The 17,628-nt window shown below is 41.2% G+C and overlaps 1 protein-coding gene across 4 annotated transcripts in view; it reads right to left on the bottom strand.

The window, feature by feature from the left end:
• The window catches only part of PTPRG (protein tyrosine phosphatase receptor type G), an 823,034-nt gene that overhangs the window by 134,105 nt on the left and 671,301 nt on the right, over positions 1 to 17,628 (bottom strand). For all 4 annotated transcript variants that reach the window (XM_049861696.1, XM_049861694.1, XM_049861693.1 and 1 more), the window contains one exon: positions 5,432 to 5,624. In XM_049861696.1, the coding sequence (XP_049717653.1) occupies positions 5,432 to 5,624 (193 nt within the window). The remainder of the gene's footprint in view (positions 1 to 5,431; positions 5,625 to 17,628) is intronic.

Genomic DNA, 17,628 nt, shown 5'->3' with positions numbered 1-17,628 from the left:
CCATGTATGTCACAGTAGAACTGTGCTCCATTAAAAAAAAACAAAAAGATTTCTTGAGAGGGCACCCCAGGCAGAAGGTACTGCAAGAGCAAAGACATGCAAATAGAAAAGCATGGGGCACACTTAAGGAATGGGGAATGGTAGAAACAATTCATGTCCATGGAAGCAAGTCAAGAAATTAAATAACGTATTGGATTAGACAAATCTGCTGCAAAAGACCCTCTTTAAAGTTATAGAAAGATGTTACTTTGATGACTAAGGTGTGAAAGCACCAAGCCATGGTCTTTTCAACCAGCTAATATATGTGCAAAAGTTGGATAATGAAAAAGGAAGACAGAAGAACTGATGGATTCAAACTGTGGTGCTGGCAAAGAATAATGACTATACCACGGACTACCAAAAGAATGAATAAATCATTCTTAGAAGAAATACAACCAGAATGTTCCTTAGAAGCTAGGATGGTGAGTCTTTGACCCACTTGCTTTGGACATGTCATCAGGAGATACCAACTGCCAGAAGGTGACATCACGTTTGGTGAAGGAGAGGGCCGACAAAAACGAGGGCAACGCTCAGTGAGATGGATTGCCACAACAGCTGCCACGATGGACTCAAACACACCAACGACAGTGAAGATGGTGCAGGACGGGGCAGTGCTTCATTCTGTTATGTGTAATGTCACCAGGAGCCAGAGCTGGCTCTAAAGCGACTAACAACATTGACAGGAAATGCAGCCTGGGGCCATATTTCACAGGCTTGAATGCCAGGAGGAGGAATAAGAAGTCATTGAAAGTTTGGGCAGGTAAGTGAATCCACTGGAGTTGACTTCAGTAAAACCGGCCACGTGTGCAACTGTCTGTGAGGCATTTCCACATGGATAATTCACCAGCACTGTAAACTCCAGTCCAGGTGAAATTCTCTATCACTCCTTTTAAAACGTCCTAAGGTGGAGACAGATACCTGGCCTCAAATTCTGTTTTCCTCTTCGATATTATAGAATCTTCAATTTTTACATGGGCGTATGACTTCCCATGATAAAGGCTGCATTTTTCACTCTACTTTGCAATAGGGTGAGACCAGAGGACTACGAGCGAAAAAAAAAAAAAAATTCCCAAACTCATTGCCGTCCAGTCAATTCTGACTCATAGCAAGCTTACAGGACAGGGTCGAACTGTCCCATAGGGTTTCCAAGGAGTAGCTGGTGGATTTGAACTGCTGACCTTTTGGTTAGCAGCCAAACGTTTAACCACTGCGCCGCCAGGTCCATGTAGTATGAAACTAGGAGCAGTAGAAAAATATTCTTAAAGTGAGAGGGTATGCTACTCTTCACTGCTTCTCCCTTTTCAATCCTTGGAACATGAACTGGGGCATCCATCTTGAGCCTTGAGGAGAAAGTGACAGGCTGAGAATGGCAGAGCAGCAAGACATGTTGACCTGGGATGCCCTGAAGTATTACACATGGCCTCGACTAATTCTTTTGGACTTCTTTTATGTTAGAGAAAAATAAACTTCCTTCTTGTTTAAGCTAAACAAAAAACTGTTGAATTGGTGCATGTTCTGATGTATATATTCCAACAACAAAAATAAATTATTTATAAATAAACAAATAAGGGCATTATTAGTCCTTAGGGAAATGCAAACCAAAACTACAAAGAGATACTACCTCACACCCACTAAGATGGCTAAAATAAAAAAAAGTACAACAACAAGCATTAGTGACGATGTGGAGAAACTGGAACTCTCGTACACTGCTGATGGGAATGTGAAATGGTACAGCCGCTATGGAAAATACTTTGGCAGTTCCTCACAATATTAAACATAAAGGTACCACAAAAAAACCCAAATCAAACCCAGTGCCGTCAAGTCGATTCCGACTCATAGCGACCCTATAGGTTGATATGACGTGGTAATTCTACTCTTAAATATAAATGTGAAAACATTGTCCACATGAAAACTTATATACAAATGTACATAGCTACATTCATAACAGCCAAAAAGTGAAAACAACTCATATGTCCATTAATTGATGAATGATCAACAGAATGTGGTATATCCATACAATGGAATATTATTTAGTCAGAAAGAGGAATGAAGTTTCATACATGCTCCAACATGGATGAACCATGAAAACACTATGAAAGAACCCACAAAAGGTCATATACTGTATTGTTGTTGTTGTGCACCATTGACTCATAGCGACCCCACGTGACAGAGGAGAACTGCCCCATACGGTTTCCAAGGCTGTAGTCTTTACAGGAGCAGACTGCCAGGTCTTCGCTCCTACAGAACGGCTGGTGTGTTCAAACTGCTGACCTTTGGGTTAGCAGCTGAGCATTTTAACCATTGTGTCACCAGGGCTCCTTACATACTCTACGGTTTCATGTAGCTGAGATGTCTAGAATATGCAAATCTATAGAGACAGAAAGTAGATTAGTGGTTTCCAGGAATTGTGGGCGACAGAAATTGGGAGTGACTGCTAATGGGTACGGGGTTTCTTTGTGGGGTGATGAAAATGTTCTGGAATTAGATAGTGGTAATGGTTGTATTAACTGTGTACTAAAAACCAGTGAAATATGTACTTAAAAGGATAAACTTTATGGCATGTGAATTGTACCTTAATAAAGCAGACATCAAAAAAACAAACAGGAATACTATCCAGCGATAAAAAGGAATGTATCACTGATATATACGACACCATGGATGAACTTCAAAACCCTTATGCTAGGTGAAAGATAAAAAGCAGATCAGAGGCTGCCTGGGGTTGAGGGCACAAAAAACTGAGCGGACTAGGTCATGAAGAAACTTTCTGGGGAGATCAAAGTGTTCTAAACTGGATGGTGCTGATGGTAGCTTCATAAATATCACTGAATCGGACATTTACAAATGGGTAAATTTTATGGTATCTAAATCGTGCCTTTAAAAAAAGGTGTAAAAAATAGGAAACTTTCAAATACTGCTGGTGGGAATATAAAGTGGTACATACAATCACTTTGGGAAACTGCCTGTATTTAACAAAGCTGAACACGTGCATACAGCGTAAGACATACGATGCAGCCATTTTACTCCTAGATGAAAACCCATGAGGGATGTGTCCATATGTTCATTAAAAGGCAAGTTCAAGAATTTTCATAATCACTATAACTTGGAAATAATCCACATACTCACATACACTAAAACGGATAAATTCAGGTATGTACAGTCATACAGTGGAACTGAGCAATAAGAAAGAACAAATGACAACTACATGCAATAACACAGATGACTCTAAAAAACCATGTAGAATGACAGAAGCAACATACAAAAGAATATATGCAGGATGGTTGTATTTATGTGAGAGTTAAAAATAGGCAAAGCTAATTTATGGTAGTGGTTACCCTTGGGGAAAGACAGTGACTAAGAAGTGAGGGACAAGAGGGTGCTCCTGGAAGTTAGTGATGTTAGTTTCTCCATTTGGGTGCTCACTGCACAGGTGTGCTCAGTTCCCGAAAATTCATTACATTGTACATGTATTATGCACGCACTTTTAAGAGAAGCTGGTAATGTTAGTCTTTTGATCTACTGCAGTATGTCACGAAATAATACGTTAAAAAAACACACAGTTAGGACGGCACCTAGATCCTTCTCTGCCTCCAGAAATGCCATGAGACATTTTAATATTTGTGCATCTTAAGATTGAGCAATGGGCACTGATGATTGTAATCAACATTGCAGAATAAAGAAGTGACTTCCCACATTTAAGGACGGGTCCATGACTCTGCTCAAATTCAGAGAAAGCCCATTCAATGGAAGATCTTTCCCACTTTGACAATTTAACGCAAAGGAAACCATTTATCTCCTCTAACTTTCTTGGGTAATAAGGGCCAAGCAGTCTCTCCACAGCTGATCTATCATATGCTTAGCCCATTCTTCAGGAGGGAGCTTTGTAACTGTCACACCATCAGCGATTCTGAGCTACCAGTTCTTACGCTCACGCTCACTTGTGATAGGAATTCCCCATTCCCCGTATATACACCTCACAAAACAGTCAATCCCTAAGAGCTCTGCTTTCCCTGAGTACGTTCTCTTGGGAGAAAGCCTTTGAGTTTGGTTGTTTTATTTTTAGCTAGGTTAGAGGAAATTAGCCCAAGTGAGGTATCCTATGCCAGTCGAACCGCTGATATTTCATAAGCTTGTGAGTATCTTAATCCTCCCGTTGTTCCCAGCTGACAAGTGATGCCTTTGACAAAGTGTTGGCCTCAATATGCTTGAATCCCGAGCCTTAATGAAGGGAAGCTGGCCAGACTAGCTCCTCCTTACTGTCCTCCAACAAAATCACACCGACAGGAAGTATTTTTACTTCTTAAACTCCCTGTCCTTTTCTCTCAGTTCCTTTTCAAAAAACATGAGCCTGGGAGACGGGCTTGTTCTTTTCTTCAAAGTACATGTCACTCAAGTCACGCAGACCAGCTCTCGCAGAACCTAATCCCATTCTCCTGTTCCTACAGAGTTTACATGCTGGTAAACTGATGCCTTTTATGGGAAGTAGGGCACTCTTGACACAAAACCTCCCCACATAACTGACCACACTAAAATACCACGGTCCACTTCCTATGCTGACAAATGACACAAGCTCTTCCATGTTACCGAAGCGTGCAATTTTTGGAGAACGAGAGTGGTGGCCTGGGCAGTACCTATCTCACAACCAAAGGAAACTCCTTCTTATTCCTTCCTCCTTTCCAAGAGCTAGAACTTTGAACAGTCTTATTCGTCTCAGTGTTTCCAGAATCTTACAGTTAAGCTCTACGACGCAACTATGACAAATGAAAATTGGAAGTGGGGGTGGGGGACGATGAGGGAGACTAATACCTCCTGGCTTCCTGGGAGAGAAATTCATGTTAATTTCACATGAGAAAGCAGACATGGAAAGATTAAGACGCCTGGAAATTATAAACTCGTGTTTATCAGATACGGGAATTAAACCGTTAAATAATAGTTTGAAAAGGCAAAGTGATTTCTAGTGGGGACAGGAGGCTGGAGTTGGAGCTCTTGACTAGTTTGGATGTTAGCAAGAGTACTGCATAGTGGGGCGATGGTAGCCATTCAAAAGCACCAATGTTTGAGCTCAGAGACAAACTCCTGATCTCAACAGATTAACAAAAAGACACCAAAACATTTCTTTTAGTCATGAATTAGTCAGTGCTATTTTTTTTTATACATGGTAAAAATGCAAAGAGAATAACTATATATTATTAGTCAAAAGGCCAATTTTTAATGTATTTATTTAACTGAAGTTACTCCCACAGCTGCTTGTGTTTATCATCCAGATAAGTTTCTTTTAGTAAAGAAACAGATGCTCTTAACACTAAGCTTCAATTCTTGCTGGCTTCCAGCTCCTTTTAATTTAATTTACGATAAGGAATCCTTCCCTGGGCAAGGGCCCTTAATCCAAAAATACCTTTGGAGGCTTCTGTCCCCAGCGGGTTTTCTAAGAAGTCTGTCACGTCGTGGTTCCATGCGTCACGGACGGCGGACTTAGACACCACTCTGCCATTCAGACCCTGCTGTGGTCGAAAGTTGTTTCTGAGATACTCCACTGACTTGACGTGGTCTTGCTGCTCCGTGGTAAAGATGGAATAAAAAGCCTCCAGCTGACCAGAGAAGCAGAGAAGAGAGAAAAAAGGACATCGGTTAGAAAAAGTTACGTAGTCCAAAAGGGACACAAAATGGTAGTAAGTGCTGATGCCAAGGGTGGTAAAGCCAACAGGGCACAAGGCTGCCTGCGAAATCTGGCTTACCTGGCTGTGGTTTGGGTCCTCCCCCAAAATGGACTGTACCTAACTCTTCAATTCACGTCTCAGACAACAGTCTCAATCTTTCTGCGGTGGTCCCTCCCTAACAAGATCTTTAGCGTTACGGGAAGGAATAGAGAGTTAGGGTGAAACTGGTAGATTTGAGAGTCAGGGCACACTGGTTAAGAGCTTGGCTGCTCCTTAGAAACCCGATGGAAGAGCTCTACTCCATCCTAGAGGGTCGCTATGAGTCAGAATTGACTTGACGGCAATGGGTTTTATTTTATTTTTTTAAATAATTTTTATTGTGCTTTAAGTGAAAGTTTACAAATCAAGTCAGTCTCTCACACAAAAACCCATATACACCTTGCTAACACCTTGCTACACACTCCCAATTACTCTCCCCCAAATGAGACAGCCTGCTCTCTCCCTCCACTCTCTTTTTGTGTCCATTTCGCCAGCTTCTAAATCCCTCCACTCTCTTTTTGTGTCCATTTTGCCAGATTCTAACTCCCTCCACCCTCTCATCTCCCTTCCAGGCAGGAGAAGCCAACATTGTCTCAAGTGTCCACCTGATCCAAGAAGCTCACTCCTCACCAGCATCCCTCTCCAACCCATTGTCCAGTCCAATCCATGTCTGAAGAGCTGGCTTCGGGCATGGTTCCTGTCCTAGGCCGGCAGAAGGTCTGGGGGCCATGACCACCGGGGTCCTTCCAGTCTCAGTCAGACCATTAAAGTCTGGTTTTATGAGAATTTGCGGTCTGCATCCCACTGCTCTCCTGCTCCCTCAGGGGTTCTCTGCTGTGTTCCCTGTCAGGGCAGTCATCGGTTGTAGCCGGGCACCATCTAGTTCTTCTGGTCTCAGAATGATGTAATCACTGGTTCATGTGGCCCTTTCTGTCTCTTGGGCTCCTAATCACCTTGTGCCCTTGGTGTTCTTCATTCTCCTTTGATTCAGGTGGGTTGAGACCAATTGATTCATCTTAGATGCCTGCTTGCTAGCGTTTAAGACCCCAGACGCCACTCTTCTAAAGTGGGATGCAAAATGTTTTCTTAATAGGTTTTATTATGCCAATTGACTTAGATGTCCCCTGAAACCATGGTCCCCAGACCCCTGCCCCTGCTATACTGGCCTTTGAAGCATTCAGTTTATTCAGGAAACTTCTTTGCTTTTGGTTTAGTCCAATTGTGCTGACCTCCCCTGTATTGTGTGCTGCCTTTCCCTTCACCTAAAGTAGTTCTTATCTACTGTCTGATTAGCGAATTGCCGCTCTCACCCTCCCTCCCTCTTACCTCTCGAGACCATGAAAGAATGTTTTCTTCTCAGTTTAAACTATTTCTCAAGTTCTTATAATAGTGGTCTTATACAATATTTGTCCTTTTGCAACTGACTCATTTCACTCAGCATACTGCCTTCCAGGTTCCTCCACGTTATGAAATGTTTCACAGATTCCTCACTGTTCTTTATCAATGCGTAGAACTCCATTGTGTGAATATACCCTAATTTATTTATCCATTCATCCATTGACGGCCACCTTGGTTGCTTCCATGTTTTTCCTATTGTAAGCAGTGCTGCAATAAACATATATCTGTTTGTGTACCCACTGCCGTTGGTCAATTCCAACTCATAGTGACCTTTATAGGACAGAGCAGAACTGCCCCATAGAGATTCCAAGGAGTGCCTGGCGGATTCGAACTGCCAACCTTTTGGTTAGCAGCCATAGCTCTTAACCACTATGCCACCGGGGTTTCCATCTGTTTGTGTAAAGGCTCTTATTTCTCTAGGATATATTCCACGTAGTGGGATTGCTGGATCATATGGTAGTTCTATTTCTAGCTTTTTGAGGAAGCGCCAAATCGATTTCCAAAGTGGTTGTACCATTTGACATTCCCACCAGCAGTGTAGAAGTGTTCCAATCTCTTCACAGCCTCTCCAACATTTATTATTTTCTGTTTTTTGGATTAATGCCAGCCTTGTTGGAGTGAGATGAAATCTCATTGTAGTTTTGATCTGCATTTCTCTAACGGCTAATGATCGTGAACATTTCCACATATATCTGTTAGCTACCTGAATGTCTTTTTTAGTGAAGTGTCTATTCATATCTTTTGCTCATTTTTCAATTGGATTATTTGTCTTTTTGCAGTTGAGTTTTTGCAGTATCATGTAGATTTGAGAGATCAGGTGCTGATCAGAAATGTCATAGCTTAAAAACTTTTTCCCAGTCTGTAGGTAGTCTTTTTACTCTTTTGGTGAAGTCTTTGGATGAGCATAGGTGTTTGATTTTTAGGAGCTCCCAGTTATCTAGTTTTACTTCTACATTCTTTATAATGTTTTCTATACTGTTTATGCCATGTATTAGGGCTCCTAACGTTGTCCCTATTTTTTCTTCCATGATCTTTACCGTTTTAGATTTTATATTTAGGTCTTTGATCCATTTTGAGTTAGTTTTTGTGCATGAAGTGAGGTATGGGTCTTGTTTCGTTTTTTTGCAGATGGATATCCAGTTATGCCAGCACCATTTGTTAAAAAGACTATCTTTTCCCCATTTAACTGTTTTGGGGCCTTTGTCAAATATCAACTGCTCGTATGTGGATGGATTTATGTCTGGATTCTCAATTCTGTTCCATTGGTCCATGTATCTGTTGTACCAGTACCAGGCTGTTTTGACTACTGTGGCGGTATAATAGGTTCTAAAATCAGGTAAAGTAAGGCCTCCTACTTTGTTCTTCTTTTTCAGTAATGCCTTATTTATCCAGGGCCTCTTTCCCTTCCATATGAAACTGGTGATTTGTTTCTCCATCTCATTAAAGAACGTCCTTGGGATTTGGATCGGAATTGCATTAAATGTATAGATCGCTTTTGGTAGAACAGACATTTTTATGATGTTAAGTCTTCCTATCCACGAGCAAGATATGTTCTTCCACTTAACATAAGTCTCTTTTGGTTTCTTGCAGAAGTGTATTGTAGTTTTTTTTGTATAAGTCTTTTACATCTCTGGTAAGATTTGTTCCTAAGTATGTTATCTATGTTATCTTCTTGGGGGCTACTGTAAATGGCATTGATTTGGTGATTTCCTCTTCGATGTGCTTTTTGTTGGCATAGACAAATCCAACTGATTTTTGTATGTTTATCTTGTATCCCGATACTCTGCTGAACTCTTCTATTAGTTTCAGTAGTTTTCTGGAGGATTCCTTAGGGTTTTCTGTGTATAAGATCATGTCATCTGCAAATAGAGATACTTTGACTTCTTCCTTGCCAATCTGGATGTCCTTTATTTCTTTATCTAGCCTAATTGCTCTGGCTAGGACTTCCAGCACAATGTTGAGTAAGAGTGGTGATAAAGGGCATCCTTGTCTGGTTCCCAGTCTCAATGGGAATGTTTTCAGGCTCTCTCCATCTAGGCTGATGTTGGCTGTTGGCTTTGTATAAATGCCCTTTATTATGTTGAAGAATTTTCCTTCTATTCCTGTTTTGCTGAGAGTTTTTATCATGGATGACTGTTGAACTTTGTCAAATGCCTTTTCTGCATCAATTAATAAAATCATGTGATTCTTGTCATTTTTTTAAATTTATGTGGTGAATTATATTAATTATTTTTCTAATGTTGAACCATCCCTGCATACCTGGTATGAATCCCACTTGGTCATGGTGAACTATTTTTTTGATACGTTGTTGAATTCTATTGGCTAGAATTTTGTTGAGGATTTTTACATCTACGTACACGAGGGATACAGGTCTATAATTTTCTTGTGGAGTCTTTACCTGGTTTTGGTATCAGGGATATGGTGGCTTCATAGAATGAGTTTGGCAGTATTCTGTCCTCTTCTATGCTCTGAAATACTTTAGCAGCAGTGGTGTTAACACTTCTCTGAAAGTTTGGTAGAACTCTGCAGTGAAGCCGTCCAGACCAGGACTTTTTTTTGTTAGGAGTTTTTTGATTAACTTTTCAATCTCTTCTTTTGTTATGGGTCTATTTTGTTGTTCTACCTCTGTTTGTATTGGTTTAGGTAGGTAGTGTGTTTCCAGGAATTCATCCGTATCTTCTAGGTTTTCAAATTTGTTTGAGTATAGTTTTTTAATAGTTTTTCATAGTAATCTGATAATGATTCTTTTAATTTCAGTTGGGTCTGTTGTAATATCGACCCTCTCATTTCTTATTTGGGTTATTTGCTTCCTCTCCTGTTTTTCTTTTGTCAGTTTGGCAAGTTTATCAATTTTGTTGATTTTTCAAAAAACCAGCTTTTGGTCTTGTTAATTCTTTCGATTGTTTTTCTGTTTTCTATTTCATTTAGTTCAGATTCTAATTTTTATTATTTGTTTTCCTCTGGTTCCCGGGGGTTTCTTTTGTTGCTCTCTTTCTATTTGTTCAAGTTGTAGGGATAATTCTTTGATTTTGGCCCTTTCTTCTTTTTGGATGTGTGCATTTATTGATACAAATTGGCCTCGGAGCACCGCTTTTGCTGTGTCCCAAAGGTTCTGATAGGAAGTGTTTTCATTCTCATTGCATTTTCTGGATTTCTTTATTCCATCCTTAATATCTTCTATAATCCAGTCTTTTTTGAGCAGGGTATTGTTCAGTTTCCAAGCGTTTGACTTCTTTTCCCTGCTTTTCCTGTTACTGATTTCCACTTTTATGGCTTTAGGGTCAGAGAAGACACTTTGTAATATTTCAATGTTTTGGATTCTGCTAAGGCTTGCTTTATGACCTAGTATGTGGTCTAGTCTTGAGAATGTTCCATGTACACTAGAAAAGAAAGTATATTTGGTTGCTGTTGGGTGGAGTGTTCTGTATATGTCTACGAGGTCAAGTTGGTTGATTGTGGCATTTAGATCTTCCATGTCTTTATTGAGCTTCTTTCTGGATGTCCTGTCCTTCACCGAAAGTGGTGTGTTGAAGTCTCCTACCATTATTGTGGGGCTGTCTCTCACTTTTCAATGCTGATAGAATTTGTTTTATGTATCTTGCAGCCCTGTCACTGGGTGCATAAGTATTTAATATGGTTATATCTTCTTGATGTATTGTCCCTTTAGTCATTATATAGTGTCCTTCCTTATCCTTTCTGATGGATTTAATGTTAAAGTCTATTTTGTCAGAAATTAATATTGCCACTCCTGCTCTTTTTTGATTGTTGTTTGCTTGATATATTTTTTTCCATCCTTTGAGTTTTAGTTTGTTTGTGTCTCTAATTCTAAGGTGTGTCTCTTGTAGGGAGCATACAGATGGATCTTGTTTTTTAATCCATTCTGCCACTCTCTGTCTCTTTATTGGTGCATTTAGTCCATTTACATTCAGGCTAATTATGGACAGGTATGAATTTAGGGACATCATTTTGATGTCTTTTTTGTGTGTTGACAGATTCTTTTTCCCACTTGATTTTATGTGCTGAGTAGATTTTCTTTATATATTGTCCTTTCCTCATATTTGTTGTTGTTGATTGTGTTTCTGCTGAGTCTGTATTTTTCCCTTGGATTTTATTTTGATGAGTAGGATAGTTTGTCTTCTTTGTAGTTACCTTAATATTTACCCTTATTTTTCTAACTTTAAAACTAACTTTTATTTCTTTGTATCGCCGTACCTTCCTCTCCACATGGAAGGTGTATGATTACATTTCTTAATCCCTCTTTATTATTTTAATGTTGTCTTCTTTTACATAATAACATCGCTGTTACCCTGTTTTGGGCTTTATTTTTTTAATAATCTTTCTTTGTTTCTTTGGATTTCCCTGTCTGGGTTGACTTCTGTTGCTCTGTCCAGTTTTCTAGTCTTGGGTTGATACCTGATATTATTGATTTTCTAAGCAAAGAACTCCCTTTAGTATTTCTTGTAGTTTTGGTTTGGGTTTTACGAAGTCCCTAAACTTGTGCTTATCTGGAAATGTCTTAATTTCACCTTCATATTTAAGAGACAGTTTTGCTGGATATATGACTCTTGGCAGGCAATTTTTTCCCTTCAATTTTGTAAATATGTCATCCTATTGCCTTCTTGTCTGCATGGTTTCTGCCGAGTAGTCCCAGCTTATTCTTACTGGCTTTCCTTTGTAGGTGACCTTTCATTTATCCCTTGTTGCTCTTAAAATTGACTCTTTATCTTTGGTTTTGGCAAGTTTGATTATAATATGTCTTGGTGACTTTCTTTTAAGACCTCATGTGGAGTTCGATGAGCATCTTGGATAGATATCTTCTCATCTTTCACAATATCAGGGAAGTTTTCTGCCAACAAATCTTCAACAATTTTCTCTGTATTTTCTGTTATCCCTCCCTGTTCTGGTACTCCAGTCACTCATAGGTTATTTCTCTTGATAGAGTCCCACATGATCCTTAAGGTTTCTTCATTTTTTCAAATCTGATTTTTCTTCAAATATATTAGTGCCAAGTGATTTATCTTCGAGTTCAGAAATTCTAGCTTCTACTTGCTCAATTCTGCTCCTCTGACTTTCTATTGTTATCTTATTCTGTAATTTTATTGTTAATCTTCTGAATTTCTGATTGCTGTCTGTCTATGGGTTTTTCCAGCTTATTAAACTTTTCATTATGTTTCTGAATGATATTTCTAATTTCTTCAGTTGCTGTATCTGTGTGTTCTTTGGCTTGTTCTGCATATTGCCTCATTTCCTTCCTGATGTCTTGAAGGGTTCTGTATATTAAACTTTTGTATTCTGCATCTGATAATTCCAGGAATGCACTTTCATCTGGAAGATCCCTGGATTCTTTGTTTTGAGAGCCTGTTGAGGTGATCATGGTCTGTTCCTTTATGTGACTTGATATTGACTGTTGTCTCTGAGCCATCTATCAGTTATTGTATTAGTTTATGCTTGCTTAGTGTGTCGTAGCTGCTTGCTTTGTTTTGTTTTGGTATACCCCCATGGGTTGCTTGAGTGAGCTAGCTTGATTATTTTCACCTTTGGAGCTCTGGTGTCCTGTCCCCAGCTGGCTAGAGCTGTTATCAGGTATATCAGTCTAGGATTCCATTCAGTTTTCTTGTATGAATTCAGCTCAGGTTTCCAGGTAGCTGATATCAAGTGTGTGGTACAGGCTCTGTCCTACAGTCTTAAAGGGGCAGGGGGGATTGGCATATATACTGGTATCTGATTGCAGCAGGGGGTCACGCTCTGAACAAGGCAGGGGGCTGAGAATCAACCCCCCAGTGTCTCTGAGGAAAACGTGTCCCTGTTGCCTAGAGTGTGCTGGTGGGTGGGTTCTGCAGAGGGTCCATGGGCACCCAAAGTTTTTGGTTGTAAGGACTGGGAGGTACCAGTTATCTTTGGACCCCTGTTGTGGGTGGCTGGGTGACCTGAGTGGAGCTATGAGTCCTTAGGTACCTGATGTGGGTAGGTGAGGACCTTATTTAATAGGCAAAGCAATGTCAACGTCAAACACCCACCTCTCCACCGCACAGCTGAAATGGTTGGAGTTTTTCAACAAGGGCCTATTCTCCTGAAATAGGCCCACACAAGTCCATGCAGAATGGAAATGTGCTCAAGGTCCGTAGACAGTTTATGCCTGGACAGGAGCCGCTTCTGCCCTGAGCTCCCCTGGTTAATGGAGCTAACAAAGCATCTTTTCCCCCCAGCTGCAAATTTTTTCCTTCCCCAAGGCCGGGAGGATGCCTCTAGGTACTCACCAGGGTCCACCTCAGGCCCAGGGATTCAGCCGCTGAAGCCAGCTTGGGAGTGGTGGGGGCACGGTAAAGTATACGCAAGTACTTAGCTTTTGCCGAGAGTGCCCTTCTCCTCAGGTTCCAGAGGTGTGAGTGGGTTGTGTGGCTGGCTGCTTCTCCCTGAGGAAACTGTGGCCGAATGCTAGGACCAGCCCACTGCTGCTGCGGCTCCGGGAACAGTGCCTAAGGGCTCCCCACGATTCAGGTTCAGCAACTCCTCTCCACTTCTGAATGACCTCTTCCTCCCTCTGCCCCTCAGTTCATTGTCTAAGCTTGCCTTTGATGCTCAGGACTCCCAGCTTGTCACAAATATGCTCGTTTCACTTGTTTTTTCCGGTCTTTGTTGTAAAGAGGGCTCACCGGAAGCGTCTGTCTATTCCGACATCTTGGCTCTGCCTCAGCAATGGGTTTTATTTTATTTTTTTTAGAGTCCGAATGGAGTCCCTGGGTGGTGCAAATAGTTAAGCTGTCAGCTGCTAATTGAAAGTTTGGAGGCTTGAGTCCATCCAGAGGCGCCTGGGACGAGAGGCTTGGCAATCTGTTTCCAAAAGATCAGCCACTGAAAACCCTATGGAGCACTGTTCTACTCTGATACATGTGGGGTTGCTGTGAGTCAGAATCGACTCGAGGCAACTGGTTTATTTTTTTTAAGAACGAGACTGCCTGGCCAGGGAGTTGTGGCTCTGTTGCTTACCCACCTTGTGATCCTGAGCAAGTTGTTTGCTTTCTCTAAGTCCCAATGCTTCCTCAACAAAACAGTGATAATCACAGCAGCATCGACTCAATAGGGGCATGTTAGCACTAAATGAGATAATTCATGTGGAGCGCTTAACACAGTGCCTGGCGCAGAGTCAGAACTCAATAAATGTTACCGATTTCATTCTTATTAACAGGCAACTTCTTACACACTAGGGAACAAGTTCAGCACGCTCACGAAGTCACAAAGTTACTAAAAGCATGACTTGCAAACTAAATCGTCCAGGTTCAACATTTACTGGTCAAGTAATTGCAAACTATTTGAGCTTTCTGTAACTCAAGCTTCCTCACTTGTAAATATCTACATTTAAATCTACATAAATTACTTAGCACACAGTAAGTCCTCAGTAAAGACAGAAACCCTATAGGACAGAATAGAATTGCCCCATAGAGTTTTCAAGGAACTCCTGGTGGATTTGAACTGATGACCTTTTACTTAGCAGCCATAGCACTTAAGCACTATGTCACCAGGGTTTCCCAATAAAGATTAGCTTCTATTATTATTATTAACTAATATTAAAAAAAAATCTTTCACAAGGCTGCTAACCCATCTTTATAGAAAAGCAAAGAAAAAAATCAGACTCCAGGATCATAAATCTATTATCAAAAAGGATTCTTTGTGGCCTCCACAGTCTGATCATTAAAAAAGGTCATTCCATTATATAAGAAGACTACAGCAGTAACTGGGTGTCAGAGACTCGTTCTCAATGGATCACAAAACTATTCTTGTTAACTGTAAGTTAAAATGCCCGACCTGCAGAGTACTAACTCCTCGAGGTTGGAGGGAGAAAATGGAAAGGAGAAGAGGGAAGGTGGAATGGACTGCCTCTGGCCCATCTGGCTCCTTGAATGCCAAATCAGAATGCTGTCTGCAGAATTACAAAGTGGGACGGTGCTCGAAAGACAAGACACTTTCCAAGCAGTCACTGAGCAGCTGCCCTAGGATTCAGGAGAGCAGGGGGTGGCTCACACCATCGTGTAAAATAAACGAGAGTAATTGTCTGGGTTGCTGCAAATTCTGTGTGGTCACGCTGGACCTGGAACACACCTCGCTGTTCCTCAAACAGCCTCAGAGAATGACACAGAAAGGACCAGCTTCCTAATGCTCTGAAACTCCCTCTTCTTTCCTGAGAAAAACATGAACTTACATAGTGATTTTATCCAAGGAAAATCATTTAACTGTACAGAATCACTTATCTTTCCCCCTCCCTTTCAATTTTCCTGTTAATGTAGAGTGGTAATAAACCATGAATCCTTGTCTGCTTTTTCATCAAGTCAGCTGAACCAGGATGGTCTCTCCAACAGCCTGAAAGCAAAGGCAGCATGTTACCCCTGTGTTACTTCACGTGACTCCTGCGTTACTTCACGTGACTCCTGCGTTACTACATGTTACTCCTGTGTTACTTTATGTTATTCCTGTGTTACTTCATGTTACTCCTGTGTTACTGCAATTCTCTACTCTTAGTAACTTCTTTTTGTTTAACAACTCTAACGGTCTCTACCTATCTAGAACTCACCTTCCTTCCCATTCTTCATTCTGCTGTTGCTTCTTTATTTCTAGTAAAGGGAGAAAGGCAGTAAGTGGCAGAAAAAGGAAGAAAAGTGGATTGTTTCCTCTGTCCAAATATGACCTACATTGGAAGACAGCTAGAAACGCTAAAAAGAGAAATCACCTCAACTATCAACGTATACCCACTTGAGAGGGCCACTGAAATCAGAACTGACTGCATCCAAAAATGAGACATGAGCTCGCACTTTTCTTGGAGAAAAATAACTTCATAAAATTACATGAAAGGAATTAACAAAGGGCCCTCTGGAGATGGTCCAGGGAAAGACCAACCAGAGTGATTAAAAGGATGAAGAAGGAATCCTGTGAGAAAAGGTTAAAGGAAGTGGAATCGTTTAGCCTGAAGAAAAGGTGACTAAGGGGTAATTTGATTAAAGCCCCTTGTATCTGGAAGATGCTGACTGGCCTTTCCCCATGTCCAGAGACAGCCAAATAAGAGGAAATCGTCTTAAATCAAAGCCTAAGAGATTTGAGTTCAATCAATAAGGGGAAGAATTCCTTAACTTTCAGGGTGATTTTTTTTTTTTAATGAAATGGGCTGCCATACATAGCAAGTAAGGCCAGAAATGTTGTAGAAGAGGCAGCCATCTGTCCAGAAATAATTTAATCTCTGAGTTGCCAGAAAAGGATGGCCTGAGAGACGGCCTCAACAACACGGCTCTAAAGTTTGTTTATTCTCTAGAATATTTGCTTCTTTTGCAGCTAGCACTGAGTTCTTCTAAAAAGTTTCTTTCTGATGCCTCAGGGAAGAATTAGTCATATAGCTGTAAAAAGAGGCTGGTTCTAAATTTAACACAGAAATGTTTTTGCTGAAATTGCTCTTACGGCTTAATGACATGCTATGGCTTAAAAGCTCGGCTGCTTCCTTGTCATTAACTCAACTTGCCCAGAGATTACCAAGGAAGGATGTAATGGCTCTCAGAGTGACCTGATGACCTGAGTGATATTACACTGTCACTTGGATCACAGCTTTGCATGACAGCCGCTCAAGAGGAAAAGGAGGATGAGCTTAGTAGACTCATCAACCGCCCTTCTGTGGGTTGGCAGCATCCACTAAGGCCCTGTCACTCCTCTTTGTTCAGTGAGAGTTACCAGTGGTCTGTCCCTTCAGTAACTGGCAGGAGATGGCTGTTTGGCCATTGAGTAGAAACCTCCATGATCCGTGGATTGATGCTGTCATTGTTGTGTGCTATTGAGTTGATTCTGACTCATCTCGACCCTATAAGACAGCGTAGAACTGCCCCATAGGGTTTCCAAAGAGCGGCTGGTGGGCTGGAACTGCTGACCTTTTATATGGCAGCTCTTAACCACTTCTCACCACCAGGACTCCTTGGATTGATGAGGGGAGTTCAAATGTTTTGCTTTGGCAGGCGAGCTGGACCAGAAACCTGCTGAAGCACGATTACACAGCTGTGTCAGGTTGTCCTCGGTCCTCACCCTTGTTTTGAAACCACACTCGCATAAGGCCAACCTGATCATCACTTGGACCTCAGCTTTGCTTCATTCCAAGGGATGCAATGAGAAGGTACCCCTTGAGCTGTGCAACATGGCAGGCTGGAGACACAGAACAAGCCCCACAGACAGAATCGTGCTTTGCCCCATCTCTCTGGGCTTCTGAGGGGGCCGTATGTTTGGTGGTTAATTTGTTCTGCTCTTTGAGATGTGGTTAACAGTCACAGGATGGTCTTTTCAAAACATGCATGAGATCATGTCACACCTCTGTTTACCACCTTTCAACAGCCGCCCACTCTTACTGTGGGCCCTGCTGATCTGGCCTGTGCCTAATTCTCAACCTCAAAACTCTTACTCTCGCTGCCTGCTGGGGTTCAAATTGTGCTTTTAAACCCTACTTGTTAACTATGTGATCCTGGTTAAATTATTT

Source organism: Elephas maximus, chromosome 20, assembly GCF_024166365.1.
Source record: "Elephas maximus indicus isolate mEleMax1 chromosome 20, mEleMax1 primary haplotype, whole genome shotgun sequence".
Lineage (NCBI taxonomy): Eukaryota > Metazoa > Chordata > Mammalia > Proboscidea > Elephantidae > Elephas > Elephas maximus.
Note: the sequence above shows the minus strand (reverse complement) of the source record. Positions and strands in the feature narration are given on the sequence as shown.